Source organism: Chionomys nivalis, chromosome 6 (genome assembly GCF_950005125.1).
Source record: "Chionomys nivalis chromosome 6, mChiNiv1.1, whole genome shotgun sequence".
Taxonomy (NCBI): Eukaryota; Metazoa; Chordata; class Mammalia; order Rodentia; family Cricetidae; genus Chionomys; species Chionomys nivalis.
Genome location: NC_080091.1, coordinates 92,437,637 through 92,459,867, shown reverse-complemented (window position 1 = coordinate 92,459,867; position 22,231 = coordinate 92,437,637). Strand labels below are relative to the sequence as shown.

General features: G+C 47.2%; 1 protein-coding gene across 6 annotated transcripts in view; it reads right to left on the bottom strand.

Moving 5' to 3' along the window:
- Nucleotides 1-6,552: 6,552 nt before the first annotated feature.
- The window catches only part of Wdfy3 (WD repeat and FYVE domain containing 3), a 242,464-nt gene continuing 226,785 nt past the window's right edge, over nucleotides 6,553-22,231 (bottom strand). For all 6 annotated transcript variants that reach the window (XM_057772666.1, XM_057772670.1, XM_057772669.1 and 3 more), the window contains 6 exons: nucleotides 21,912-22,094; nucleotides 20,743-20,839; nucleotides 18,554-18,877; nucleotides 18,187-18,298; nucleotides 17,643-17,840; nucleotides 6,553-11,842 (listed from right to left, as the gene is read on the bottom strand). In XM_057772666.1, the coding sequence (XP_057628649.1) occupies nucleotides 11,713-11,842; nucleotides 17,643-17,840; nucleotides 18,187-18,298; nucleotides 18,554-18,877; nucleotides 20,743-20,839; nucleotides 21,912-22,094 (1,044 nt within the window). In that variant the 3' untranslated portion in view covers nucleotides 6,553-11,712. The remainder of the gene's footprint in view (nucleotides 11,843-17,642; nucleotides 17,841-18,186; nucleotides 18,299-18,553; nucleotides 18,878-20,742; nucleotides 20,840-21,911; nucleotides 22,095-22,231) is intronic.

Below are 22,231 nucleotides of genomic sequence, written 5' to 3'. Positions count from 1 at the left end.
ATTCCCAACGCAGGGCTTTTATGAAAAATGTTGCTTCCATCGGGGAGAAACTAAAAGAAACCTCTGAAGACCCTGGTCTCCGTGAGCCTCTGAATTAGCAAGAAAACGGGGTAGGGAAGACACGGTGTTGGATTGCTGTTTCTCACAACTGTGTGTGTGTTGGGGGGTGGTAAAGGGAAAGAGTGAAAATTAGGTACGTGTTAAATCGTCCCTTCTAGGATCCAAAAGCTTGGAATTCACAGAAGACTCAGAGGAAGGAGACGCGATCGCGAGATATCTCTTAGACTCCACCTTTATGGCACAGGAAAGGAAAGGTTCAGCACGCTGATGGAATCTTCGCAGTGGCTTGGCGCTAGAAGCCATGATAATAAGGGAATGTGCTGCCTCTTAACTGCTTGAATTAGAAAACTGAAAAACGTAGTTATTTCCAAAGTTATCACTGTGTCTTGACATATCTTATTGTCTGGGTTAGTTTTTTTTTTTTTTTTTTTTTTTTTTTTTGTTCCGCCTCAAGCTAGTCACCTGAGAAGAGGGAACCATAGGCAAGTCTGTGGGGCATTTTCTTGATTAGTGATTGAGATGGGCGGGACTAGCACCGGAATTGTATAAGACAGCAGGCTGGAGAGATGATTCAGTCACAGAGGGCGAGCTAGGCTCACCGTGAAGAAAGAAAAGAAAGGTTGAGCAAGCCAGTAAGCAGCATTCCGCCATGGCTTCCGAGTGAGTTCCTGCCTCCAGGTTCCTGTCCTGATGGCTCAGGGATGGACTGTGATGGACAGGTAAGCTGATATGCCCTCCCTCCCAAGCTGCCTTTGGGAATGGTGTTTTGGTCATGTTGGTAGAAAGTAAACTAAGAGACTGACCAACTGAGCCTGCGGGAAGGGAAAAGCCCAGGGTAAGCACTCCAAGCCCTTTCTTTGTTTCATTTTCAGTTTTATTGTAGATATGCAGATCTCCATATTATAGGGAGATTAGACTTAAATCAGACACAATTACAAGTCCCACTTTGGTTTTTTGTGTGTTTTGTTTTCTGTGGAGAGGGGTAACGAATTCTAAACCAAATATATTGACCTGCGGTAAGGAGTAGAGTCTAGTCACGTTAAAAAAAGTCAGGAAGCCTAGGCCCAAAGGACTTGACGGAAGTTCTAGGCGTCAAAGAGGTGGACATATGTTCTTCTCGCTTCCAGACAGCAAAGGGAAAGACAAGAGCTTCACACTGACCCCCGAGTTCTCAGGAGAGAACACTTGTAGGCACCAGGAATAATTCTACTCTAAAAGATCTTAAATTCCAGCCTGATATGGTGGCCCATGCCTTTAATCACAATACCCTAGAGGCAGGGGCAGGGTTAGGGTTGTGGAGTTGAAGCCAGCCAAGGCTCTATCAAGAGACCTATAAAGGGACAGAAAAATACATTTTTTGGAGGGGGTATAAAACTGAAGAATACTTATTCCCACCATCCCTGTGCTGGGTAGTTCTATGTTAATTTGACACAGGCTAGAACCATTGGAGAGGAGAAATCCTTGATTAAGAAAATGTCTCCAGGTAAGCAGGCTGTAGGCAAGCCTGTGGGACATTTTCTTAATTAGTGCTGATGGGGGAGGGTCCAGCTCATGGGGAGTGGTGCCAGCCCTGGGCTGGTGGTCCTGGGTTCTGTGAGAAAGCAGACTGAGCAAGCCATGGGGAGCAAGCCAGTAAGCAGCACCCCTCCATGGCCTCGGCATCAGCTCCTGCCTCCAGATTCTTGCCCTGTGTGAGTTCCTGCCCTGACTTCCTTTAGTGGACTGGTTTCATCACAGCAGTAGTGACCCTAACTAAGATCATTCCCAAATTCCTGATTTCTGAAGGGTGGGCACCATCTCTTCAGTAGAGGTGCACATGAAGTACTATTTGGCAGGAATGCCACTTTGGCACCCCCAGCTAAGCCCACACTCTGCCCTCAGAGCCCTTCAGGTCAGCTGGGGAGATGCATCTGCCGTGTTTGCAGTCTACTCAGGAAGGACCCCTAACTTCTGCTGGAGTCAGGGGTGATGGGGGTGAAGAGGAGGGCAACAGGGAAAGCCCAGGGAGGTCCAGAGGCTTGGGTACCTTCTGCAGCTGCTGGGACAGCCTGCCACTGCCACCTACTTTTTCAACAGATACCTTCTTTATTCTGGCAAGTGGCCTGTCCCCAGGTCAGAATGTGTTGGAATAGGAACTTAGTAACAACATGGAGGGCGTGGATGGGGTGTTGCTGGTTCCTGGGAAAAAAAGCCCTTGGATACCTGCTGAGGGGGTGGGGAGAGGGGACACATGGCTAATGTATGCACCAGGACCCAAGAAAGTTGGAAATGTATACTAAAAGTTGTAAATACGTCTTCACAATAGTTAAACATGGGAGCAAATGTAGAAATGTGGGCACGTTGCTGGTCGATGGATAAATACATGTGTATAAATTACACAGTGAACCTCTGCTTGGCGGTGAGCAATGCACTGGTACATGCTGCAACATGGATGACCAGTCACAAACACGTCTATCTGTATAAACACAGACAGATACTGTTTTGTATACTCAAGACTCGCTCAGAGTCTATAGCCCTGGTTGTCCTGTTAGTCTCTAGTCCAGGCTTGCCTCAAACTCGCCAGAGTCCAGCTTCAGCTTCCTGGATGCTAGGATTATAGGTGTGAGCCACCAGGCTTGCTTATAGGAAGGATATCTCAGTTATTCATATCGCTTATTATGGTACCTGCGCTATGGGGTCTGTAAGCAGGCAGAATGAGTTGGGGCACCCAGGGCTGAGGGCAGGTCAGGGAGGGCTGCCTCCCATTTGAGCAGGCTCAGTCAAGATGGGAGGCTTTCTCTTCCTTCTGACTTTGGGCAAGGATGCTTCTCGCTGAGAGAGTGGGCATGCGGCTCCATGGACCCCTCCAGGACTAAGGGCCATGGAAGGTTTAGAATCAGTTGTCTGTGAAGGATTCAAAGACAGGGTTTCAGGCCTGGGATCTAGATACACGAAGGCTCAAACCCAACCCCACATGTTGCAGAAGTTGTTCTATGAAAACTGCATCCGAGCTGAGAGCAAAGATGCTCCAGCTGCTGCCCTGCCTGACGATGCTTGGAGGATTTCTGCACAGTGGCGGGTAGGATCGAATGGTAGACCTTCCTTTCCACAGCTGGCCATGGGGAGACGGACAGTGAGCCGCTACAGAGCATGGTTGTGGGAAGGTTGTGCTCGGACCACAGGACCCCCGCTGCCCTCAGGAGTGCTGGAACCATCCCTCTGAAGGGGTAGGCAGAAGGCATGGTCGGAACAAAGGAGAGAAGCCACTCAGGGTTTTAATCAGCGCAGTGGCTCAATATGGCGTTGGTACTGTTGTGTGGAGGAGCTACTGGGAGACAAGCAAATGCCACCCATAGCACCCAGTTCGGAGACTCACACTGCTCCCCAACAGCCTGTCTCGCAAGTGGAAAGCGAGTGGACGGGAAGATGAAAACCACTGTGAATAAAGATGAGTAGGTAAGAAAGTGTGCCGTCTGAGAGGGAAGACGGCCAGGAAACACACGAGGAGGCTTAGTATCACGACTGTTGAAAACAGTACCGATTCAACAGAGGGTCAAAATTGGCACAACAGGATATTATAAAAATGCACATTGCAGAGCCTAAAATCCCCACCCTGGCAGAGGCTATTCCACTGAACTTTGAAGGTAGGGCAAGGGAAAGTCACCATAAGTTTATTGAGTTGCTACGGAAAGGTCAGGCTCTCGTAGGAACGTTTTAGAAGAGGGTTTTTGTCTAACTTTCTGATGGCCCAGCTGAATGTGTATCAGCATGAACATGGGGGTTGCTACTAGAAGAAAAAGTAGCATTTTCAATGTGTGGATTTGAATTTGAACTAGACGCATGTTCAATAATGTGGAAGACTCGGGCAGCAAAGCCAGACATTATGAACTGATCTGTAGGTGTGCAGTCACAGCCTGCTTGGGTTACCTTTGCTCCAGGAGTCCTTTCAGCAATCAGTTTACAGAGGAGTGGTTTCCTGCTATGGTTGTGAATGTGTGGTGGACATTACATTTTCATACTGGGGTGGAACTTGGAGATTGTGCCTAAGTCCACGCTTCATCCCTGCGCTGTGCTCTTAGCTAGAAGCAGCATTTTCAAGTCCCATCGTCTGAAGTTGGTTGTAGTTTTCAAGGCAAGGCCACAAACGAGTTGTTTTTATTGGAACAACTCTGTCCTCTTCCCTGGGAAAAGCTTGCAGTTTCACTTCGAGCAGGAAGCATGAGAGAAGATCAGGGTTGAAGTTCTAATGGTTTATCTTCCTGATATGGCCGGGTGTGATTCTACACAGATGGCATGACCGGGTGTGATTCTGCACAGATGGCATGGCCGGGTGTGATTCTGCGCAGATGGCATGGCAATCATTCTAAGCATACGTTCTCTGAGGTCATGAAAAGGACACTGGGAAGGGTGAGCGCTGTGAGCAGAGGCTGGATGGAAGAGGGAGGACGCTTGTTTCTCATGCACCTCACTTTGGGAACTCAGATTCCTCTGAAGCAAGGGTGACTGTGGGCTTTGACTGCCGGGAGCTCTTTCCACTGTGCCCGGACCACGTGATCAGTCCCAGGAGCTCTTTCCACTGTACCCAGACCACATGGATGATCAATTCCCTACTGATTTGCTTTTGGGTTTCATAGTTCAGCACATCATTTCTTGTTAATTTCTGGTGGTTTGAAAGAAAATTACCCTTGAAGAGGGTGGCACTATTAGGAGGTGTGGCCTTGTTGGAGGAGGTGTGCTGTTGTTAAGGAAGTGTGTCACTGTGGAGGCGGGCTTTCAGGTCTCATAAATGATCAAGATACCACCCAGTATCTCAGTTCACTTCCAGATGCTAGCAAGATGTAGGTCTCAGTTATTCCTCCAGCACATCTGCCTGCGTGCTGTCATGTCCCACCATGATAATGGACTGAACCTCTGAAATGTAAGCTGCCCACTCAAATGTTTCCTTTATGAGTTGCTATGGTCATGGTGTCTCTTCACAGCAATCGACACCCTAAGACAATTTCCAAGTCAGTGGGTATGTGTTGAGGTCATACGTACTACTTTGGCTCTCTAACTTCCAAACACCCAAACCGTACAGCACTTGAGGAACAGGCATCTTAGTAAATTTTCACAGAAGAAACTCAGATACAGAAAAGGTTGTCATTCGCTCAAGTGAATGAGGAGAAACAGCTCTGGGCCTGATCGGCATAGCATACTTGCGAGAGCTGTCTGCAGTGTTAAAATGGTAGTGCTGACAGCTGTGATGATCAAAAGTGTAGTCTTGTCTAGGATAACAGTGGGAGGTTTTAAAAGTCCTTGTTAGTCCCCGACACTTCCGAAGTGTGTCATTCATAGAGATTCAAGTCTCAGAGGGAAGTTTCAATAACTGGTTGTAGCTGCCAATGCCCAGTCCAATTTGGCAGGTGTTGGGGGAAGCTCAAAGAATGTGCTGGAATCTGATTAGCAAGCAAACAAGACTGCAGATACACCATCGCTGTGTGGGAAGCATGCCTTCAGTGTGGGCAGAACTTCCTGCATCTTTTCCTTGGGTTATGGTTCTCAGGTCTTTATCCCTCCAGTCCTGAAACCTGTCTGTGGGTTAACATGAAGCCTGCTCTCATAGAATACTAAAACCAGGTCTGTTCTTATCACCACGCTGATACTTGCCCTGCAATACAGGAGTGCTGGAGAAAACTGGGATTATGGTGTAATCAGTGAGCATGTCTTCACTACCAAGCGCAGGCAACAAAAACAGGTACCAGCTTTGCTTAAGAAATGGCCTTAGAAATAGGCAATGGTGGCACATGCCTTAATTCCAAAACTCAGGAGGCAGAGACAGCAGGATCTCTGAGTTCGAGGCCAGGCTGGTCTATACAGAGTTCTAGTACAGCCAGGGAAGCAGAGGAACCCTGTCTCAGAAAACCAAAACAAACAAGAATGGCCTTGGTGAACAGTAAAAATGGGGAATTTTGTTCAGTTTTGACTTTTCAGGAGTCAGTGACACACTGCAGCTGCTTGGAAGATGCGCCTGGGGTTGAGCCATAGTGTGACTAGCGTAGTGTGACTAGCCTCCTTTCTTGGACAACACTTTGTACTCACAGAACAAGCAGCAGACGCCGGCTCTGTGGCAGACACATTTGTGATGGTCAAAAATGAGCATGCCAATTCAAAGACGACCATAGACATTATTATTGCTAATGACAAAAGTTTAGGTTTGAAGGAAAGTGTCTACTTCCAAAGAACTTAGAATTTCCAATGGTGCTGGTACTATTTTGGTTCTATATATGATCTATCATCCATCTATCTATCTGTATGTCTGTCTATCCACCTACCTACCTAGACCTCACATAATGGACTATGTGAGCACCTTGAAGCTCTTCAGATTCTGCAGCAGCACACAGCTCCCTATGACACTGGCCACTAGCATTTTTGTAGCACATCATGAGGCTTTATGGTTATGGAGAGGGAAAAGACACAAGACAGATTTTATGACAGGTTCATTGTTACAGATATAGATTCTTGATAACAGTCAGCATGGTGGCACACACCTGCGATCACAGCACACACTTGGGAGGCTGAGACAGGAGGATTGCTGGGAGTCTGAGGTCAGATGGTACTACACAGCGAGACCCTATGTAAAACAAAGCAGAGGCTGGGGGATGGCTCAGTGGTAAAGTGCCACGCAGTCACAAGAACCTGAATTGGGATCTTCAGAAGCACCCATGTCAGGGTCAGGCATGCAGTAGAGGGAGATACAGCAGAGCTTGTTGTCCAGCTTTAGCGAGAGCCTGTCTCAAAAGATAAAGTGCAGGGCTGGTAAGATGGATCAGTAGCTAAAGGTGGATGACGCCAAGCCTGGAAGCCTGAACAGAGCAGACATCCAAGGTTGTCAGGACATATATGCACACATGCAATAAACCTAAGATAATGGTTTTAAGGAAAAAAAACAACAAAGATAGAATGGAGCCCATAGTAGAAGACCCTGATGTTGCTCTCTGGCCTCTACATGTGCACACTCATATGTACACACAACACAACACACACACACACCCTAAACAAAACCTCCACAGACAAACGAAGCTTCAAACTATTAAGAAGCACTTACTTGGGAAGATTAGAATATTTGTTAGCTAGGTTTTCACTGAAGAACAGTAAAATAAGAATTCTAAAGCAGACCTGAGAACCTACTGGTCCCTATTCAGCTAGACATGAAAGAACTTTCACAACCATAAACAATTCTGGGTCAGTGAAATACCTCGGCACATCACCAAGCCAAACAACCTGAGCTCCATCCCTGGGACCCACCTGGTGGGAGGAGAGAACTGACTTCAAAATGTTGTCCTCTGACCTCCGTGTACACACACACACACACACACACAACTCCATTGTTTGTGTGGGGTTGTGTGTGCCTGTTGAGTGGGTTTCCTCGGTTGCTCTGCAGCTTATTGTTCTGAGGCTGGATCTCTCATCAAACCTCAAGCTCTGATTGGCTAGACTAGAGCCCGACAAACCCCAGGGACCTTGGCTATGCTTCTCCAGAGCCAGGACTGCTCCATCACTGTACTTGTGCTTTTGTTTTCCTAAAAAAGTAATTTATAAACATATGTATTTGTTAACATGGCTTCACACTGTAACTTAAAAAGGCGTTACTATGCTCGGGGCGGTGGCACAGACCTTATTTCTAGCACTTTAGAGGCGAGCAGTTGGATTTCTGTGAGTTCCACATCAGCCAGGGCTACATAGCAAGGCCCTGTTTTAAGAAAAAAAAGTTACTAAATATATTTTTACATCTTGGCGTTTATAAGACTTTAAATATTGATGTACATTATTAACCAAATGAGGAAAAGCTATTTGGGGGTTCTCAGAAAATGTTCAAGATAAGTCTAGACCAAAAGTCGGCAGCAAACTGTGTTATTCTTCCATGCTCTTTGTGTGAGGGCAGAGGACTTCGAAGACAAAAAATAATTGAGACAGTCTAAATAGACTTAAAAAGTCTTGTCTGTTTTTTTTCCCCTGGGAATACTGCTACCTCTAAACCAAACAACTGATGGCCACGACGATGACCTTAGTAACAGCTGGGGCTGGTGAATCCTAAGTCTGGGAGGTTGAACTGGAAGGAACAGCTGCTCACAGTGACTGCAGGACTTCAGAAGATGGGTGGGACGAGACACACACACATACGCACACATGCATGCATGAACGCACACACACACATGTGCACACATGCAGAGGTGCTTTATATAATAATGAAAACAATGCTTAGAAAAATAAAGAACCAAAATTATGCAAAAAGGTCCTTGATAGGCCAATTTAAATTTGAGAGCATGGCCCCCAGAAGCCACTGGCCTCCCTTTCTTGCCAGCCCCACGGTCGCCAGCCTGGTAGTCCAGTATGGTGGGAAAGTCCAGGATATAGATAGGCAGCCTGGTTCATAGGGATGGATCAAACTGGAACTTGGACTGTGACCCACACAGCTTGTCTCTGCGATTTAAGCAGAGAGGAAAGAAGTATGTTCAGCCAGAAAAACGTTACACTAAATAGAGGGGAGAATTGTCATCAGTTTTGTTTTTCTTCTCTGAAGAACTTAATTTCAAACAACTTAAATTTTTTTGTGGTAAATAGTCGGTATTTATTTGAAATGAAAAAAATACTTGAGTACCTGGACTATTGCATTTCATCATGGATTGTAATTGTCTACCTTTTTGCATCAGACAGAGATACAATAAACACTCGGAATCACAGATTGCACACTAGATAGGAAGTTCTTCAGGCCTTTTCCATCACCACCAGAGGAACAGATACAGGGTTCTGCGATACAGTACAAAAGTCCACAATCAATCCAGTCTCAGCCAGCATCTTCAGTTTACTTCCGTCGCTGTGCGAACAGTTGGCCGTTACTAGGGCTCACAAGTTAATAACAGGACAAAAATATACATCGCACTGACACAAAAAGTCAGCTGTGTTAAGGGTCATGCAACAAGTACCCAAACTTGCTGAAATTAAAAATACTCTCTAAAAACAGGTTTTTAACAGCATAAATATTTTATACACAGTTCGTTTACCAAAACAAAATGTATTTAAATGATACAAAGCAAAAATAAGTTTCTACCACCTTTGTACATAAGAAAGTGCAAAATAACTTATCTAGAGTGTTTTGCTATTCTCCAGAGGGCTGGCTGCTACGGGCAGCTACTTCTCGTCTTCGAAAGCTTGACGTTACACTTGCACACTGCACACGGATGTGTCAGAGCACATGGATGAGTAGGGATGGAGGGACGGGTGGATGGATGGGTGGGCGGAGGCATAAATGAACATCAGGCTGGAGCCCTGTGAGGTACTCAGAAAAGGAATACAGACCACAGGAAGGTGGACGCACGCAATGTTGCTAAGCAGATTGGCACGGACCACAGAGGGCAAAATGAAGAAGGAAGGAGCCGACGGACGCGAGTGAGTGCACTGCCCGTGTGAGCGGCTTCGTGATTTCTGCAGAAGTGAAAAGAAAACAAACACCAAACCTGATGGACAAACAGTCGCCCACAGCGCCAGCCGCCAGAGGAGATGCTACCGTCAGGGGTTTGGTTTCCACCTACTAGTTATGGAAGTTGTGTTTCAAAGTTTTAAGAGTGTTCATCCCACAGAACTTTGGGTTAGACAGAGGAACAAGCTTCAAGCGGCTACACACACATTCCTATATTCAAGTCTCGAGAACACCTCTGCTATCGGCTACAGGTAAACACAGGTCATGGGCCAAAAGAGGGGCGCTTCTCGGCAAAGGTGAGTAACACTGCTATAAAGCATTCAGGCGCAGACAGGGCCAGCCCACCACCACGCAGAAGCGGTTTCTGCAGCTGAGGAGGAACACCAGCCCCTTCTAAAGACCTGATGGGGAGATAGCGGGGCTGCTTAAGACACAGGAAGGAGAGCAAAGCAAAAGCCACTTTTCTTCCAGTGAAAAGAGTTAATGCCAACAATCCTTTTCCCGTGTGTATTTGAGCGTTTAGAAATGGAAGTATTTGAGTCAATTTTGATATGTATCATAGACTGTAGGCTGAAACCTATAAAGGAAGGTTTACATTTAGGGAGCATAAGGCACTAAAGCAGCCTTCACGGTTTCTCCTGGAGACCTGCGGATCAGGAAAACTACTCTCTGTTCTGAAGCTGCTTTCAGCCCACGGGGTACAAGCTCACTGTTGTACCAATGCCTGTTTCTGACACATGTGTATATATGTGCATTTTAGTGCATGAGTGTGCCTGTCACCAGGGCTAAGGATGGAGAGTTCGGGAAGCCAAAGCCACTGTCCTTTGAATGGTACCTCCCTCTGTGAGGGCGCCAAGGCCTGTCCTTTCTCTTGGGCCGTTAGTGATCCTCTGTTGTTCAAATCACAGGGCTTTTAGAATTGTTCATATTATTAGCACTAAGTATCTGAAAATGTTAAAATCTAGATTAATTGTTTTATTTGATTTCATATATATATATATTTATATTTATGTACATAACACACATTTTTAAAAAATCCCACCACTAAAGCCATTTTTCTATAAACTTATCTCTCAGCTCCCACCAGCTTTAATCCTCCTGGATTTGTGTGTTCTGCATCCAACTAGTAGAAGAAATTAAATAACTAAATATTAAAATACTGTAATTATATTCATAGCAAAACCAAAAAAATAGACATCGATACAGTATAAATCTCACTGTCTCAGGTAGATGGCATTAAATGGGAAAGGTTCATCTTAAACAGTTCTGACATGATCCAGTTTTACAAGGTTTAAATGTTAATTCTGTACACTTTTTTAAACCCTCTTTTGAAAATAAGTTGTAGTAGCACATAGTGTCTCCAGAGACACACACTTGTTATGTTCTGTGCAGAGAAGCTAATTTGGGGTGACATGCAAATCTATTTCCATTAACTGAGGCAGCGCTGTGTCCTGCCTGACATTGGTCACCTGGTCCCCTTGGGGCCATCGATGCCGAGGTGCACTGGGACCACACAGCCCACAGGTCAGGTGAAGGGGCCTGTCATGTAAGAACACCGTGGTCAGGTACTTGCAGGTCGCCGCATGACCAGACCACTTTTCTCCCACATTAGCTCCGAAAGCAGGGCTACACGATTTTGGTTACTAGCCTATTTTAAGTGGAGATACTGTGGGCAACTTGAAAGAAATGGTATCAGGCACACAGGCTTGGTTTGAACAGGAAAAAAAATATTACAGATAATGTCTTTGAGGATTAAAAAAAACCCTTATTTATAATTGAGAGATGTTAGACAAACCTTAAATAGTTCATTGAGTTAGTGGCTTAGTTTGAAGTCTCATGTTACAGGCAATTAGGTCCTTATTTAGAAAAAAAAGGCCTTTATACCTATTTACAATATACACAGCTGCTTGCAAAGAAGTCAGATTTACTACTGTTTTCTATAAGCCTTTTTTTTTAAAGTTTTTCTTGATTTTTCCAAATAAGGATGAATAGCTCTATAAAAATGAGATGCAGGAAAGACAGTTGGGGCGCACGCTACGGGAGACTTGGGTTCTGAAACGCGCCTGGAACCACCTCGAGTTCTTGTGCTGCTCACTGCTAGTGCCTGCCAGTCACCGACCTCGGAACCGCGATCCAGAGATCCTCAGTGTGAGAAGCTGTGCAAGTGGAGGCTGCTTCAGTACACTGGGCGCTGAGACGGGACCCAGAGAGCTCCCTCAGTCTCGGCAGTTTCGAGGTCCGTCTTCTGCCCCTCTCTCGTGCTGTAAGCTATAGTAACAGTTCTGGCAGACTCGCACCGGGGATGAGATCTTCAAACGCTTGATTTCTGACTGAAATCGACTGCACCTACAGGAAAGCAGAGATAGGTTAGTGACAGATCCTCTCCACAAGCCACCAGGGGCTGAGGGCACCAGCGATGTGGAACTGCACTGGAAAGCAAGCAGTCTGGGGGTCAAAGGAGCAGGACACCAGAATAACGCCCAAGGCCATGCTGGTTGGTCCTCATGTTGCTGGCCCAGGACCAAAGAATGCTGCAGAGATGCCAGGAGGCCCATCTGTGACCAGAGAAAATCAGAAACATTGAGGGATTCCACACAGCTGTGAGTCTGCATCCACCCTGAGCGTCAGTAGACCTTAGCTGCTTAGGACACACTGCTTTGGGTCAGGGGGTCTGGGGTACAGGAGCCTGATGACGAGCCAGGAGGTCTGAGTCTCCTCACTGAGCCCCACACAAGGGAAGTCAAAAGCTGACCGCATCCGTGTGCCGGGCTGCCTCTAGTTTCCCGGACTATAGGTGCGGCTATTGCGGGAGCTCCCACAACATGTGGCGAGTGTGGCAGTGTCATCATTGAGCCTAACCTTCCCCCTTGATTGCGAGCGCTGCCCACTTGGGTGTTTTCTTGCTTTTAATTTATGTCCTCACAAGGAACTGCTCATTTTGTTTCTGCCAGTGCATATTAATTATATTAATGGCACTTAGTGCTATTTCTACACATGTACAAGCAGGCACTGGTCAGCCCATCTGTCCCTTCTGTCATTGTCCCCCACCTCCAGGACCTTAACTACTAGCTGCTCATCATACTCTACTTTCAGGTCACCCAACTTTTATTTTTTAACTTTCAATAAATGTCCTTGAATGTGTGCTATATTTGTCTTTCTCTGCAATGGCCTATTCCACTCAGCACACATGTTCTTCAGTTCCATTCCTTCGTCCTTTAAGGACACCTAGTACTGTGTGTGCATATATACATGAGAACTTTGCACTATTCTATTACATTTTGTTTAGCATGTGTGCATGCATGCAGTACGAGCGGAAGTCAGAGGCCAGCCTTTGGGAGTGTGTTCTCATGTGGGCTCCTATGTTTGAATTCAGGCCGTGCAGCTCCTCTGCAGTCATCTTTCAAATACGCAGTATCCCCGAATCCACTCACTGCTACTCTAGCTCTTGGCTTCCGGGACTACAGCTACGATGGCCACGGCTATGCAGGCCCTCCCAGAGGCTGACTTCCATGTCCTCAGATGTATGCTCAAGGACAGCTGGCCACATAGCAGCTCTGAGCTGACTAATTTGCATCTCACAACAGTGTGGAAGAGCGTCTTGTCCTCCTGTCCACGGGATCATATTATTGATGACAGCTATTCAGATTATGGTAAGATGGAATCTGTCATTTTGAATTATATTTCCTTATGGCCTGATGGCATTGAGTATTACTTTATATATTTATTGGTTATCTGTGAAGCAGCTATTTGGACCACTTGCCCAATTTTCAATCTAGATTACCTAGTTTTCGTTTAAGTGCTCTAGCTATGAATCCAGGATGACGAGCTAGCACACGCTCTCTCCCATCCTGCGGGCAGCGTCTCCATTCACTCACCACACCCTTTTCCGTGATCACAATTCATTTGTCATGTGTTGCTCTTGATGCTTTGGAGTCTGATCTAGAAAACTGCCTAAGCCAGGGTTTCTCTTTGTAGCCCGGACCTGCTCTGTAGACCATGCTGGGTCTTGAACTCAGAGATCCACCTGCCACTGTCTCTCTAGTGCTGCAATTAAAGGAGTGCACTATCACCGCCCAGCCTAAACCAGTACAGAAAGAATCTCTCCATGCCGCGCGGTGGTGGCGCACGCCTTTAATCCCAGCACTCCGGAGGCAGAGGCAGGCAGATCTCTGTGAGTTCGAGGCCAGCCTGGTCTACAAGAGCTAGTTCCAGGACAGGAACCGAAACCCCCCCCCCAAAAAAAAAAATAAAAAAAGAATCTCTCCTATATTTTCCTTTTGGTGCAGTGAGAGCTTCTGGTCATACACCAAAGTATGTGAGCTATTTGAGCTGACTTCCACACGCGGTAATAGAGAGGGTCAAGTGTTAAGCTCCTGTATGTGGTTACCGGGTGTTCCAAAGCCATCGCTGAAGAGGCTGTTATCTTCAGGGTGTTTCTGTCAACTTATCAGTCAGTCACAGTGTACAGGCTTCCCTATGTGTCTGCAAGCTGACCCACTGGTCCACCATCTGCTTTTAGCCCAGCACCATGCTGCTGTGGCTACTATAACTCTGACTTTTTGTTTCCCTACTAATTTTAGGGTTGTTTTCCCTAGTTCTGTGCAGAATGCCATTGGTATTCTGAAGGGGGGACCACGGTGAAGCTGAGCTTGCTTTGGGTAGCATGCACATCCTGGCAATATTCATTCTTCTAGTCCGTGAACACGGGAGGCCTTCCAGCCTTCTTCTGTCTTCTCCATTTCATCCTTCAGTGTCTCATCTTCACACGTTAGATGTCCTGTGTGTATGCGTGTGCGCTCAGTTACTCTTCCTTAGGAGCCATCCTCTAGGTTTCTGGAGACCCGACCAGGCTCCCGTGGCCATGCCTGCACGGACTGGGACTGCAGGCTTCCTTCCCCACCCTGAGCCTGTCCGGGGATGTCTGCAAACTTTCCTCTCCCTGAGTCTGAAATGCTCGCAGGAGTGGGTGAGAGTGGAAGGCCAATATCACTGGCAGTTTCTCTCCAGGCATCCACAGGCTGTGTGTCCCATAGCCATGCTGGGACTGCTGCGCTGCTCCAGGACACCTCCGGAGGGTCCTCTGTGATAGCAGCAATGGAATCAGAGCTCTTCCCTTGGTAACACAAGGTGGCAGGTGGAGGGCGGGTGCAATGTGAGCAAAGCCGTCCTTCTGTCCAGGTCCCTGTTTCAAACCAGTCACAACCGGTCACACCCTTGGCGGCAGGCTCCACCATCCTTATGCATCGCATCCTTCATCTCCGTGTGCCAGCATCTGTTTTCCCACATAGCAAGAAGCCACATGGAGCCAGTGTGGCGGAGTCCCTGTGGAGTCTCCTGAGTGGAGAGATTCCGGGATTCTGACCTTGAAGCAGTGCAGATTCAGAGACTGGGTCTTCACTGGGAGCAGAGGTGATCAGCCCTTCTAGCTAAGCTATGAGCCTGTGCAGGGGTGGGGGATGCACTCCCAGGACAGGATCTACAGTGTCTGTCTGTTGCTCAGCTGAGAGTCTCCTAGCAGCACAGCAGGGCCAGCCCAGAGTTGTGGGATATTTTCTCCTGTGGTGCCTTTGTCTCAAATTTCAAGGTTTCATGAGTTTCCGTTTCTCTCCTGTGATTTCCAGTGTTCACTTGGTATGCGGCATTACCCAGGCTGCTTTGGGTCTCTGTGGAAAAGCTGATGGCTCTAACCAGCAACTGTGCTGTATGACCACTGTCCATCCAAAAGGGCACTCCGGCTACCACACACGTTTTGTCTTTCAACATTTTTATTCTTTCCTTCCTTTTTTTTTTTTTTTTTTTTTTTTTCTGAGACAGGATTTCACTGTGTAGCCCTGGCTGTTCTATGACTTGCTTCCTAGACCAGGCTGGCCTTGAACTCACAAAGCTCCACCTCTGCCTCTTGAGTGCTGTGATTAAAGGTGTGCATCATTCTATGTATTATAGATTGAACCCTGGGAAGTGAGACTGTTTGAGGTCTCATAAACGGGAATACAGGCTGTTCCAAACATGCCATCAAGTGTTGCAAGCAGACTGCACAGTCCTGCAATCATTTCTTAAAGGCTTTTTTTTTTTTTTTTTGGCTTTTCTTGCTAAGTGAAGTGTTCTTATTTCTATTATTGAGAGTGAAGTGCTCCCACAGGCTACTTAAGATAAGTTCATGGTCTTTAAAAAGTACTGTGGGTTTCTTTCCATAGAGTAAATCAGGATATGACGCCAGGCATGGCATTAAATCATTTTCAGCTTGGATTCTCACAAAATGGATATGCAGATTCATACAATCTGTTAACCTGAGTGTCAGAAAATAAACCGAGTGCTTAAGAGGGTCACGGGACTGGCTAGGGATTTGTTCAAACGCTCAAGATGGAGGCGGTTCTCAGCAGCAGGGGGCAGGAAGGTTGTACCTTCCTACATAGCTGATTCTGGCCCTGTCTGCTAAAACAGCAGCTGCTATTTGGTCAATGCTCTCAACAGCCTTCACCATACATATCTGAGCAACGGGTAATTTAAAGACTTACCTATATTTAATTCTGAAACCACTACGAAGAACAGGTGGGTGTCAGTATTGAGCATTACACTGGGGTGCTCCACCCATAATTACAACATCAAAGCACAGTGCTACGTGACAGGATCCTCTGCCCCACCTCATTCAAGTCCCAGTCAGAAATGCTGGCAGTGACATTCCTGCTAATGTACCTTGCAACCCACTTCTAAGAATGGGGGTGTAAGGGAAAAAAAAGCAGTAATTATAACACCTCAGAAACCTAGCGGGCCTCCATCCCCACACTTGCTGTCACTCAACAGCTCTAAAGACAAGCTCTTTTACCCACAGAGAACAAGCTCAGGGCTTCAGTGAGGTAACAATAAGCTTGCTCTGAGTCAATGGAAATACCACCTCCTCACCAGGGACCATATGACCTGTGAAACCTCAGAACCTGCCTTCAAAAACGATTATACAGGTGTTTTCTATGAGGGCATTTACAATGAGACAATGTGGGTGTCAGAGAGGCATATCCAGGGGATCCCTTCTGTGTGTGCAGGACAAGAGAGGCCTGGATGTGCCATCAGAGGATGGCGAACTCACATTTGTTCTGGGCCAAGATAGACTGCCTATCATAACTTAAAGTTATGATAAAAGATTAAATGCAAAAAGTAAAACTTGAAAGCGTTAAAAGAAAATAAAATTTTCTATATGATCAAACTTAGGATACTAAAATTCTAACATACATGCACAAACTGAGTATAAGTGCAATCAAAATTGAAGCCTGTGCGCCAGACAGTACAAATGCAAAATTAAACTAGAAGTAGGTATGTGCATGGCACAGCGGAGGGCTGGAGTCCAGAGCACACAGAGAACTTGAGACAGGAAGGAGGGAGAAAACCTACAAGGAAAACGGGCAGACTTTCCTAGAGGAATCCTGGGTGCCAATAGGTGCCTGAAAAGATGCCAATGTCTCTAGCATTGCAAGTTAAGACAATAAGACATTTCCTTAACCATCAGATTGGCAAAAGGACAAAGGCTTGGTATACCAAGCATGACTAAAAATCTGGAAGTTTCTGTGTCCTACTGGGCCAGGTGGAGTAGTGCTGCTGTCCTAGAGTCCTTTAGCAAGACCAGGTAAAACCCAGGTCAAGTCTATGTCCTGGAGGATGTGCTGTCTCCTGGGGAGGAAACCGGCACTTAGGATGGAGCACACTGCAGGATTATTCACAGCATCTGCAAGATGGGGCGCTAACACCAGGGATCCTCAGGAGGAAGTGTTGGGAATCAATTCCTGCCTGGCAAACGGTTACACTGAACACACTAGAATAATGGTTATCTGTGAGTGGATTAGGAACCAGAGTCTGACTTTACAGAAGGGTGCAAGACGGTGCAGTGTAAAGCCGAGAAAAGAACCAGACTCTGTGTGCCGAGTGGCAAATGCTGATGGCTTTAAGGATCATCTGTGAAAGTGGGATGGACCACAGTCTCAGTGCAGTATGGATGTGCACATACCCCGTGTGCCTCTACAACAGTCCGGACGGCATGCACGTGCGCTTCTACAACAATAAGGACAACATGCACACATGCAATTGAAGTCAGGGTGGCAGGTATTTTTGTGATTATTTCTCTACTTTCTATGAGAGAAATAATTCATAATGAACTCACTTCTGACAGAAGAGCTGCCCACAGTTCCTGCAATGGTGCCGTCTTTCGGTGAGGGAAAAACGCACGGAACAGCCGGAGCAGCTGTCGCCACCTTCATCCTTCACCCAGTGGTCAGCAGCGGAGCGGCCAGGCTGGTCACTCACAGACCAGCTGAACACGCGGCCCCGACTGTCACCAACGAGGATTCTGCTGTGGTCCCTGTGGAATAGGAGAAGGGCTCTGGTCCAGGGCTCACGGTGTTCAGAGGAAGCCCAATTCCCTCAAAGGAAGTTAGTTAAGAGAGGCAAAAAAATAAAACCTAGCCTGGGTTTATTTTCCCATTTCAATTTTCTTTGGCTCAAACCTTGCTGTGTCTTTAAAAGACACAGAGAGCATTATGGTTTATTTGTTGAGAATTAAAATCTACCCAGTGGCAAGCTTCTGACCAGGAGAATCAGATCAGCTACAAGCATAATACATGTCTCAAGGACTGGGCTGAAATAAGGGTCCCTAGCTATGAAATGACCCAGAAAGAGAGATGGGCTCCAAAAAGCCTGGCCCTTACTTGGAGACACCCAGTGCGGTGACCTCGGCTGGGTGTGCATTGTCTTTTCGATCAAAGGCCGTGTGCATCGTCAGTTTGCTTCTGAACACCAGCTGTCGCTCCCACCGGTACCCTGGATGGAGAAGTGGAGGACAGAGACAAACTCAACCTAGGGAGCGACAGGAATGGAGGCCGTTTTTGCACTGTGGTTTCTTGTTTAAAACATGCCTAGCTTGAACTCTAGGAGAACTGTCAGAGGCCTTGGTCTGTGGCCTAGGCCATAGATGTGATCAAGGAGAGAGCCCCAAGGGAGCTGGACCCCATGGCCCATCACACAACCTCTCTCATCACTCACAGGCAGGGAGAAAGACACCAGACCTCAACTTACCTGGTTTCAATCTGCTGTAATTTCGTGCTTCGATGGGGTTGGGGTGGGCATGAGTGAGGGGGCCCTGCAGATGGGCTCTGGTCTGGCCCTCAGAGTAGTTCACAAATATGAAGCCATCTTTTTCATCAAGACTGAGCTGGTCGGACCAGCGCCTGGAGTCATCGGAGCTGCTGTCCGTGCACCACGTGGCAGTGGCTCTGCAGGAGGCTGCCCTGGGCCTGTGGCTGGTGCTGCTGGGCTGGCTGGCCGCTTCCTTGGGCTCCTGGCTGATGCTCGGCTCCTCTGTTTCTGAATCGGTGCTGTCTTCATCTTGGGCTTGCTGCCCTGGGTAAAGTATAAGTGAAGGGAGACGGCAGACACATCAGGCAGACTTACTTTGGTCCTATTCGCTTTTCTTTTATTGGTGAAAGCCACAATAACAACAGAACACTTTAAGCCAAGTATTTCTAGTAAGGTTACAGACAGTAAAGTAGGATCTGTCTTAGAATTCCATTTTATAGACTATGCCTGAGAAAATCCTTAGCTTGGCATTTTAGCCTTTACAGCAGAACCCAGACTATAGTCTTCCTAACAGCCTGGCTCCTCTGGCCCTCCCCACAACCTGCTCGCCCTCATGGAGGTTTGTATGCACTGTTTCTCTACATGAACTTGTCTTCCATGTCTGTGTGGGCTGGTGCTACCTGTCTTTGAGGACACAACTTTAATGCTTATATCTCCTTCCTCTGCCAAACACCTTCCTGCCATGCCTCTCTAAACTGTTGCCCCTATAACCTTACAAACAGTGAAGAACAGAGAAGCACAGGAACATGGCCGTGGCAGTGGGTAACTATGCCACTTCTAAGACCAGTGAGTTTCTTAGCAAAGTTTAAATCTTGATCCTTTTCTTCCCATTGTCATTCTCCATTTCCTCACACTAGTGATCTGTCTGCTGCAGAGAAGATCCAGGGAAAAGGTGCACAGACGGACACAACGGAAACCCACAGTGCGCACACACATTTCCTTGTCAGCACAGAAACGTCCCCAGCTGCTGAGCGGTGGCTCTGAGCTCCTGGGAGCCCCTAGTTTGTCTTCCTCGAGTCTCAGGTCTGGCACTGTTCAGTCCTTCCCTGTGGACCGCTTCCTCCCCCCTTCTGCAAACCGCCGCAGCAGAATACACAGGACCACGATACAGGAATTCTCTCTACTCTGGGCACGGCCCTTCTTCCATCTTATTTACTTATCTTCTTTTATTCATTAAAGGAAAGACTTCCTTCTCACTGGACCCCATAATCCAATGACGTAGATAAAACAGGCAGCCAACCCCCAAACAGTTACTGAATCAAAGTTTCCGAACGGCACTTCTCCCCATCACCACTTCAGATCACCTCTTCTGGGGCTACAGTCTAACCTGTGGGAATTACATTATCAATATGACGTGAGAATTAAAATGTCCTGCTGATGGGATTATTTCTCCTGACACAGAAAGCAGACACTTTGTGCCGTTCTGATAATGTTGCCTTTTCCCGGAGAAGCCCCTTATATCACCAGAGTCATTCAATTCTCTGTGTGCAGAAACACAGAGGTCACCAAACTGAAAGCTGATTCCTTCCAACAAGTCATTAGTGCCAGACCATGAGGGGCAGCTTCTGTGGAGACAGCGGCACAGGGCAGGCCACTGCTGGCTCCCTGGCTCTGTCCCCAGTCATTCTGAGGAGAAATCACGTGGCTCTGTCTCAGAAATAACAGGTAACAGCCTTCAGTCGCCATTACTACCCACGTGAGCAGGAGGCCTGGGGACTGATGTCTGGCTTACCAATTTAAAAGCATTGCACCCACTTGTTTCTTCCACACTGTACCCCAACAGCTGGGCTCAGCAGCTGTAGAACTGAGGTGAGGAGCTGCCTTACTCACCCAATGCTGTCCCTAGAACTCAGGCCTCCAGCACTGCAGGGAAAGCATTCCTGTATCTGCCTGCGATGTCGAGGTCAGCTAAGCCTGCCTCCCGAGAGGGCACTGGTGAACTCTAGCAAACCAGGTACACAGGAGCCTGGGAACGGCGGCAGAGACAGTGCCGAGTGCGGCGCCCAGCCTTGTCCATTTGAGATGCTCGGTGTGACCAAAACCAGAGTGTTAAAAACCTATCTGTGCTCCACCTAAACCAGGGTGGTAAATACCTATCTGTTCTCCACCTAAACCAGGGTGGTAAATACCTATCTGAGTTTCAGGACAGCCTTCCTGCGTTTCCAGTTCTTCCACAGGCTCAGGAGCTGGTGTTTCGGGGACTTGTAGAAATTCCATCCTCCAGAACTGCAATAAAGTAACGTGGAAAGAGCGCACGGCAGAGTCAGGCTGGAGACAGTGAACACATTACTTCATAAAGGTGCAGGCTGAGGGGCAAGTGTGTGGTTCCGGTTATTGCTTCTAAATAGGTTTTTCTGAACCTGCGGGGCTACTTGCCTTACATGGTAGTTACCCCTCACTAGGGGCAAAGGACAGAGGTCAAGAAAGTTTAAAGTCATGGTTACTGTGGAGGTTTGAGTAAGGATGGCCCATAGGTTCATATATTTGAATGTTTGGTTCCCAGTTGGTGGACTGTTTAGGGAGGATTAGGAGGTGTGGTCTTGTTGATGGAGGTGTGTCACTGGGAGTAAGCTTTGAATTGAGGCACTGTCCCTCCCTCCCTCCCTCCCTTTCCCCATTTGTTTCTGCTCTCTCTGTTTTCAATTTGAGGATAAGATGTATACTCTCAGCTACCGCTCCTGCGCCCTGGCTGCTTGCTGCCCTGCTCCCTGCCATGAGGGTCATGGACTGGCCCCCTGAAACTGAGCCATCAATTAAATGCTTTCTTTTATAGTTGCCTTGGTCATGGTCTCTTCATAGCAATGGAATGGTAATGGTAACTAAGACAGTAGCCACATAAGTAAACTTTACAAAACTTGTAAAGTCTTGCATACATGAAGACAAACCTCACCTCCAAGTACACTTGTCTGTTAGCAGCAGAAGCTGTAGCCTCAGAACTGCACACAGGACACCCCCCTCCCCCAACCCCGCCCCACTTACTGCCCGAGGCACTGCATATAGTTTGGGTGTGGCTGTCAATTTCATCTCTAAACCTGAGCCTATAATTCAGGAGAGTGACAATCAGTCACCTTGACAAAGGGTACAATTAAGGGACTTAGAGCTACAAAGAAAAGGAAAATCTCCTGAGTGACTACAGAGCTTAGGACACATACTGTCTCTCTGTGATGCCAACACAGCAAGCAGCAAAAATAGGGGCTGCATTTAGGTCCAGCTTGAGCATGGACAGAAGGTCTCAAGACGTGTTTGCATGTGTATATGCATGCAGGAACAGTAAGAAGGCTTTTCTGAGGTCACTTACCCGGACCACGCCATCCGAGTGTCCTGTCACGATGACATTCTGCGTGTCCCACTCGTTCATCTCGGACACACAGCAGCAGACGATCTGCTGGCTCCTGCCTGTGAATGTGTTCACACTCACGATCGGGTTGCCATTGATGCTCCACACGTGGATGTGTGTGCCAGCACAGGACACAATGTCCCCCTGAGGAGAAGAGGAGGAGCTTGTCTCTTCACTCTGAGATTCATATCCCATGTCTAGCTCTCAAAACCCTTACATCCTGAAGACTAGTGGCTCTATGATTTCTGAGGTAACCTACAATTTGGTGCTTGCTGATACAG